This window comes from Semicossyphus pulcher, unplaced genomic scaffold (genome assembly GCF_022749685.1).
Source record: "Semicossyphus pulcher isolate SPU_LCO1_2020_fin unplaced genomic scaffold, fSemPul1.0.p SCAF_24, whole genome shotgun sequence".
Taxonomy (NCBI): Eukaryota; Metazoa; Chordata; class Actinopteri; order Labriformes; family Labridae; genus Semicossyphus; species Semicossyphus pulcher.
The window spans coordinates 11,250,380-11,258,457 of NW_027211698.1; the positions used below are offsets into that span (position 1 = coordinate 11,250,380).

Genomic DNA, 8,078 nt, shown 5'->3' on the forward strand with positions numbered 1-8,078 from the left:
GAGCAGCTGTAAAAAGACACATGATTTATTGCTCAGACCGTGCAAAGGACAGGCAGCAGTTTACACTCAAGGGGTTAATGCCTTAACACACGACAAAGCATGCACTGTTGTATATTTAGTGCATTGTTACGAGCTTTGCTGTCGACCTTTCACTGGAACAGAGTAGCAAACTAAAGCGCCCGTTTCCTTTTTGAACAAAAAAACTGTTAAGTGCTAACTTGTATTTACTTTTACGCTGTGTAGATTCTGTTAATAACATGTCGAGTTTAAAGAAGTGCAGAGCAGGGAAAACATGGCACAATGTCTGAAGTCAGTCCCACAATTTAATTCATAGAGATGATTGGGTTTTTTTTTTTTGTTATGAATGAGAGCAAAAGTGTGCGTCTTCTTCTTGCAGTGTGCGATGATGGGGGGGGACTACCTGTAACTTCAAACTTTCACACCTCAAAGGCGGGGAACCGGGCTTTCATCGGCTGCAGAAGGTCGGCCAGGAAGTAGATGGTGCCCGCCATGCCTGCGAACAGAAGGTGATGAAACAGAGACACAATAAGATCTCTCTTATACTATATTTTTGTGGTAAATTTTGGTGCATTTCATTTCACTTCTTATCTCCCTCTAGTAACTGTCTGTTTGACCTTCAATACTCACTGAACAAGACGAGGTCAAAACCTAGTGTGTGGCTGAGCACATCCGGTCAGCGTGCACTTTTGTGGGCAACACTGGCGTGCGTGACGGCCGCGTGACGTGTTCATTGTTATTTGAAACGCATGACGCACGTGTGTGGTTCTCGGCACAAAATACACGGTGAAAATGAAAGCTAAAAAAGTCTGTATACTTTGTTCCTCATTCGAATGTAGAAGCTACTTTGTAGGCCACACGTCTGCAAACTATCGGCTGATTGGTGCTAATTTAAAGATTAGGAATTATTCAATTTATTGTTTTGGTGTACATGTGAGTGAGCTAGTGGGGGCTCCAAGGGAAAAAAGTTGCTAGCTCTTTAGCTTCTTAATGCTAATTTCTGATCTCATCCAGGGGGTTGACAATAAGCACAATTTTCCACTGGCACTCCAGGCCAGTAGCTTTCCAAATCCACTGGCCCTGCCATTAAAACCACTGGAACTGAGATAATCTGTTATTTCAGAATTTTTCAACGTAAAATTCTCCTAATGTAAGGGTTGTTATCACTGAATATGTGTTCAGTCAGTTGTGGAACGATTATAAACGTATAAAAATAGACCAAAATAAGCATATTGGTATAAAGAGGCTTCCTTTAACACTCTTAGTTCAGCAACTCTGACACCCGTATGAATAAGTAGTAATAGCTGCACTTATAAGCTGTACCTACCATTACTGACGCTGTTCAAATGTATGTTTAATTAGCGTGATTAGCTCGTAAGAGTAACTTTTTGAAACGTAATCGTACCGTCTCCTACTTCCTGTAGCCGTTAAAAAGTCCGTTAACGTGCACCGGGACGAGCTGCAGCTGATAACGGGAGTACACACACTCGCCACCTCACGTGACGGCCCGTCTGAAAATCTAACGTGTGTGTTTATGCTAGTCCGCGGTAGCTTGCTAACGTCAATTAGCATGTTCTAGAATGACAGGTGCTCTGTTGCGAGTGTAGCGTGTAACGTGTTGTTGACAACAGTAGCCATTCTGCGTAGAAAGTAATTAGTCCCGTCCGTCGGGACTGTGAATCTCAGGAGGGCTACGCTATTGTTTACACTGCGGGCTTGTGGATCCTACTGGCACACCGGGCCAGTTAAATAGTTAATCTAAAAACATACCGTCAGTGCGGGCCAGTGCTTATGTCAAGCCCTGTCATCATCCTATCAGGGGCTGAGCCAAATATTCAACCTGCTTCACCTTTAATAACACTTGTATATTTGATCATTTGTGTTTACCTTCGTGCTGCAAACGCTGGAGCATCACTACATCTCTGACTGCACGATTATGCAACATGGCAGCACGACGACTACAAGCTGAACTAATGAGCTTCTTTTCAAACTTTGAAGCAAACTATAATTATTGTGGCTGTTTCTTGTACACACAGAAATGTTGCGTAACTCAAATTAAATAGTCTAATTACAGTGAAGCGTTATAAAAAGAGGATATTTTTGGGACATTTCATCACATTTTACCTTCAAACAGTGAGAAAGGAGTGTCGGGCGTTCTGCATCCATGTCTGCCGTAGTTCATGCACCAGTCTGCAAACTGCAGAGACAAACACAGACAGAGCGAGGCGGTGTCATAATAACATTCCTGTTATATCACAACACTGAACCTAATTTAAGCCGCCTCGGGAGAACGGCGCAGCAATGTCAACAACGGCTAAAAATTGTGCTCGGCTCGGTGAAATCCAAGCATCTGTCGAGGTTTCGCATTAGGGCCACAAAGTCGCTCTGATGCCGGGTAACAGAGACGAGACATCCGAGGAGTCTGTTTCCATCCTCTATGAATAGATTCATGTTAATGATGGTTCATGTGGGACCCGAGCCACCTGGAGCGCATCCAAACAGCTCGCTTGGGTTACAGCTGGAACAGACAGACACCAACCTATTGTCAATATACATCAAAGGCGCTCCCTCTCTTATGGAATCGTTTTTTAGGCTGGAGGTCGGCAAACTGTGATATGATTGGTTGTTTGTGTGTCTTACATCACAGTGTTTACATATTAAACTATCAAGAGTCAGAGAGGCTTTAATGTTACGACTTCAATGTATGAACATCTGTGAACACTAAGTGGGGGGCTGGAGTCCCGCAGGAGAGGCCGCAGACTCACAGGAAGTGCGTAACTTGGTGTTGAAGTGTCCGCATCAGAGCCTGCAGGCACTTGATGATTCGACTGTAGGATAGCACGAAGCACTCACACACAAAGTCCCCGAGTCTGTGGGTGTGGAGGTGTTTATCTTCATCTGAGCGTCCAATTTGTTTCTTTTTCTTTGGATTTTCACTATTTTTTTAAAGTTGTATCTGTAGTCATCCATCTTTTCTTTGTTTGTTCAGCCATAGTAGATTACTGTTTACTCGCAACGCTTGCAGAGAGCAGAAAAGCAGCCGCTTAGCTCCGCCTACCCTCTCTGGCAGACCAACCACTGCTAGGTGATGGAAAACGTGTCACTAACTGGGCACCGCTTGGGATGAAAGTCGCCACAGACACCCAGTCTGTAATACTGCAAATGCAAAGGCTTTCATCAGTGGGCCATCGGCTCAATCACCATTGTGTTCCCTTAAGCCCCTTTCCCACTGGTCAAAAAGCCTGCTAACACCCGGCTTTTTTGTTTAGTGGGAAAGGTCACTCCACCAAGGAGGATACTCCACTGGCAATGGGAACAGAGACAATCGGCATTTATACACGGATCTGCCTCGGTCTGAAAAACCTGCGTCAACCGGGAAAGAGGTATCATTCGGGGACAGATATAGACTTAACAGACATTTATTTCAATGAAAATCTTCGAGATTATTACTTTAAGTAAATTCACTTGTGGCCTTAATCCGCTTCATCAGCTGTCAGCCCCTTCATGAATGTATTTACTTGATGACAGAACAACTTCCTCTCTTTCAAATAAAGCAACAATCGAGACCTCGGGGCTCTCACTAAGATAAGGGCTGCGAATAAAACATGTAATCGATCAGTCGTGCGTCTACTGCATTGTGGAGTCTCTCTCACCATGCAGGCTCTGTAAAGGTGTTTGGGGTCCTGCGTGTGCCGGTAGAGGGCCAGGAAAGTGTAAGCGTTACCCGCCGCGCCGTGGCACAGACCGTAGCCTTTCTTCAGCAAGCCGTACTGCCAAACAACCTCCCCGCAATGCAGGGCGTCGTACAGGTACTGAGGCACTCCAAACACCTGAAATAAAAGCGATAGAAGAAGAAAACACGGGACTTAAAAAATATATATATGAATCACAAAAGCCGGAAACTTCTGTAGTCATTTCTCCCTCTCTTTACTCTTATTTTGAAACAGGAAATGGATTGACAAAATGCTGTGGAAGTTTATAAATCACAGAAGTCTGACCTTTATTTTGAAGGGGAAATATATAAAAATCACTGGACATTTGAAGCATCACCAAACATATAAAACAGAGCATAACTTCACCACAAGAGGGCACTGTGACCCCATAAATGAACTCCAAAATAAAAGCCTAAATGAATGATCTCCTGTTGCCGATATGAAGTACATCTTTCAAAATAAGACTTCCTGTTTACCCGGTGTGCCTGCAGCAGCATGTAGATCACCCCCGGGGATCCGTGGCACCAGTGCACCAGCAGGTCCCGGTTGTCGCCGATGCAGGGCGGGTAGTTCCCCGTGGGGAACTTCAGACGGCAGACGTGGTCGACGCTTGGCTTCACCAGCCGGTGGACAGAATCCTCCGAGTGGACGAAGCCCGGCTGCGAGGAGGAGGAGGAGAGTAAAGAGGTTATTACGCCTCCAAAAGACTGGACACGGGCTGCTTCTGATCCCACCCTGAGGCCAGTTTCACCTGCATGAGGAAGTAGTAGATGCCACTCAGTCCGTGTGCGGCGCCGATGTACTGCTCCTGGTACCACTCGTACATCAGCGGGCTCTGGTTCTGGACCCTGAACTTCCTGCTGAGGCTATCACCGGACACCAGCACGGCCTCGCTGATCTGAGGGAGGAAACAACACATCGAGCCTCACAAACACGCACAATCTGTGCGATCGGAAGAAATCAGTGGAGTTAAATTAGTGCAATCGGACATCAATGGGTGCATGAGCAAGGAAATTGAGACGTTTTTTCTACAACTAAGCTCCGTTTCCTCTTTCTTACTCTGGTTGCATGTTTCTGACCAACCTGCTGGATGTACTGCAGCGGGATCCTGTCCTGCCCCAGCTGCTGGTTGATAAAGACGAGGGAGTAGAGGTAACCCATCCGCCCGTAAAGCATCTCGTCCGGCAGCCCGCCTGAGCCTTTCACGACAGTCTGGTGAAACTGCAGCAGTCTGGGAACACAGAGACGTACGTAATGAGGACGAGAAGACGCAAAAAAAGCAACAGGAAGGAAGAAGGAATTAGACGCAGACCTCATGATGCAGTCGTCGCTCTCATGTGGCATCTGCAGACGATAGTAAACGACAGCGGCCACAGCCAGAGGCCCCGCGTCACCACACAGGAAGGTCACGTCATGGCGCCGGGTCAGACTGTTCAGGCTGCGGATGACGTATTCTAGAGCTTTCTGAAGGAAGGTCGGCTCCCTGAATACATTGTGGAGGTGCAGGTAGAGCAGAGCGATGCCTGTGGATGACAGATAGTGATGCATAGTTATTGTTTGATCCAGAAAGTTTCCTGTTTTAAACCAGAACAATTTTTTTTTTTTTATGTATTAAAAAATTTATCTATTTCTTATGCAGAAGCAGCAGATGGTAAAGCGACCCAATACCTCTTTCCCACCTAAATTTAGCACGTTCAAGTTTTTCCGACCCGGGAAGATCCACTTATAGATGCCGATTGTCTGTTGCCACTGCTGCGTCACCGTCTGACGGAGCTAAGCATCGCGCCGGGAAGCGGTAGGAGATTAGCGTGTCGACCCAGGTTTCAATGCCGATGGTAGCCGAGGCGATAATTACCCGGATCTACTGCAGAGTCATTTGACCGGGGTCTGAATGCCAACTGTAACCTTTCCCACTGAGCAAAAAAAGACGGGCGTTAGCCGGTATTTTGACCAGAGGGAAAGCGGCTTAAGAAATCTGATTATCTCACTTAAAACCAGTCTTATAAAGTACAGAAAAGATGTATATTTAACGCAAATAGTGCCGGAAACAAGAGTCGCAATAATATGTGCATCTATATTTTTTGACATGTCGTTGCCACGCAGCAGCTACCACACCCAGATTACATCACTGTCAAATTTGCTGACGATACCACTGTGGTTGGGCTTATTTCAGGAGGGAATGAGTCCGCCTACAGAGACGAGGTCCTGAAACTAACGGCGCGGTGTTCCGTGTCCTCGTCTCTACTGCCCTCTCCTGGACTGAGAACATCACAGCGGTCATCAAGCGGCGACTACACTTCCTGAGGGTGCTCAGGAAGAACAACCTGGATGCAAAGCTGCTGGTGACCTTCTACCGCTCTTCCATTGAGAGCCTGATGACGTACTGCGTAACAGTGTGGTACTGTTACCAGCAGCACCGACGCAGACAGAAGGAGGCTTCAGAGAGTCATCAATGCAGCACAGAAGATCATCGGCCGCCCTCTCCCCTCCCTGATTGACATCTACAACTCCCGCTGCCTCAGCAGAGCGAAAAACATTTCAAAAGTACAACTCACACCCTGGTTTCCTCCTGTTTGACCTGTTGCCCTCTGGCAGGGGCTACAGGTGCATCAAAAGGGCAAATAGACTAAAGGACCTGAACTCACACATGCACATATGCACCCTCTCCTCTTCCCCCTTCTACTCATATATATTTATATTTATTATTATCTGTGCAATGACTCACTGTTATATTTTTATACTGTATGAATGCTATATGTTGCTGTTGTTTGTTTGCTATTGCACTGAAAGGCTTTCTATTCTACTATTCTATTCTGTGTGCAATGGTGTCATCACCTGCCCAGCCGGTGTAACTGGTGCAATCTCTTGGGTCAGCAGACTTCAGCCCATTTTCCATGACAGCCAGAAGCTCACTGACCGTACTGCTCAGCCGCTGGGCGAACTCCGATGTGAGCTGAAGGTGCAGAAAAATCAACGTTACGAAGGTTTTCATGGATCACATGCACTTCACCTGAAACACAATTCATGCTTTACCTTCCCCTGGCTGTCAAACAACGCCTGTGTGGACGCAGGGTTCCCGTCATAGTCCTGATATGGGTTCACCAAAGCTCTTGTGTCCATTTTCACAGCTTCACTGCTGCACTGCGATATACCTGTGTCAGATAGAAAACCATCTTCAGAGAAATAAGGCAATAAAACGCAGAGGAGGCACAAGAAGAGTTATATAGACAAAAAGACAAAAACAGCTATCGATCTTTTAACGGATTAAAGAGCCTCATAACGGCTCTTTTGCAGGGCTACACACCCCCACACACAAACTAATGACAGCTTAGCTGCAGCATCTAGTTAGCTTAGCTACACCGCTGACGCAAACGGCTAGCATCCGCTGGTGCAGCTAGAGTCGTTAAAACCATACATTATAAATCCGAATGATGTATTTTATATTTTAAGTCACACCTTGGAATGGAAATACGCACTAATACATGCTCAGATACCTTTGTAAGTGCTGCACTGTTGTTGTTAGCTCTTCGTCGTGAGATTTTTCTATGGGGATTTTAGCATTAGTTTGCGCGCTGCTGCCACCCGCTGCTCCGGAAGTAGTACTACAGCTAGAAAATGAATAATTGCTATGATTGGATAAAAACCTTCTAAACGTTAATAGAAATACACTCAGTGAAGATGAAAACTTTACAGAAGAAACTAAATAACCTATTTTTCATATAAAAAATTGAAATAAAAATAGAAAACATAAAGGAATGAAACACAAACCATAAAGAGTCATATTTTAAACTGCCCATTAAAAATGTCTCATCCTTATTGACTTAAAAGTTATGAATTTAAGGCACACTGAACCCTAGAGGTTATTCTTTCCCAACAATATAATTATTTTACAAATAAATAAATAAATCAGTCAAATGTTTATGCTTAATATACATCTATTAAGGGAGTTTTGTATACAAAAATATACACATTGTTCCAATTAGAGCCCTGAACAAGTGTCACAGCAGTGTCTAATCTCAGACATTAGCCCTTTAACATGAACACTTTTCGCATACGTCAGTGAACACACCACAGCTAATCTGACTCCACACTGGTAATGCTAATGGCTTCCAAACAAATAAACAAGTGTAAATTCATGATCACACAGTGGAACGCTGATACCTAGGAAACGTCATGTGCCACCAATCTGCCGTTGACCTTCTGCGAAGCCCCAAACAACATGTCATTCCTGTGGATAGTGATGATAATTGGTGTAGTCGCAGAGAACACAGGGCTGATATTGATTGGCATGCTGCCGAGTCTCACTGCTGGTGCTCCATATTCTCACTTAGTGCAGAGATGGAAGCT

The 8,078-nt window shown here is 45.2% G+C and overlaps 1 protein-coding gene across 1 annotated transcript; it reads right to left on the reverse strand.

Annotated features, from left to right (window-relative positions):
• Nucleotides 1–7: 7 nt before the first annotated feature.
• lancl1 (LanC antibiotic synthetase component C-like 1 (bacterial)) lies at nt 8–7,276 on the reverse strand. The gene is made up of 10 exons (XM_069674972.1): nt 7,226–7,276; nt 6,765–6,883; nt 6,567–6,684; nt 5,044–5,254; nt 4,815–4,962; nt 4,483–4,629; nt 4,208–4,390; nt 3,672–3,848; nt 2,143–2,215; nt 8–514 (listed from the first exon to the last, which is right to left on the reverse strand). Exons 2-10 carry the CDS (start codon nt 6,849–6,851, stop codon nt 438–440), a joined length of 1,221 nt encoding a protein of 406 aa, XP_069531073.1. The 5' UTR covers nt 6,852–6,883; nt 7,226–7,276; the 3' UTR covers nt 8–437.
• Nucleotides 7,277–8,078: the final 802 nt, after the last annotated feature.

What these genes read in the sequence shown, in the direction of transcription:
- lancl1 (XM_069674972.1), bottom strand. Translation starts at nt 6,851, where the DNA reads ATGGACACAAGAGCTTTGGTGAACCCATATCAGGACTATGACGGGAAC. An exon ending in TGCTGCTGCAGGCACACCGG is followed by an intron (nt 3,849 to 4,207) that starts GTAAACAGGAAG and finishes CTTTTATTTCAG; the next exon opens with GTGTTTGGAGTGCCTCAGTA. An exon ending in TCCTTTCTCACTGTTTGAAG is followed by an intron (nt 515 to 2,142) that starts GTAAAATGTGAT and finishes TTCTGTTCGCAG; the next exon opens with GCATGGCGGGCACCATCTAC.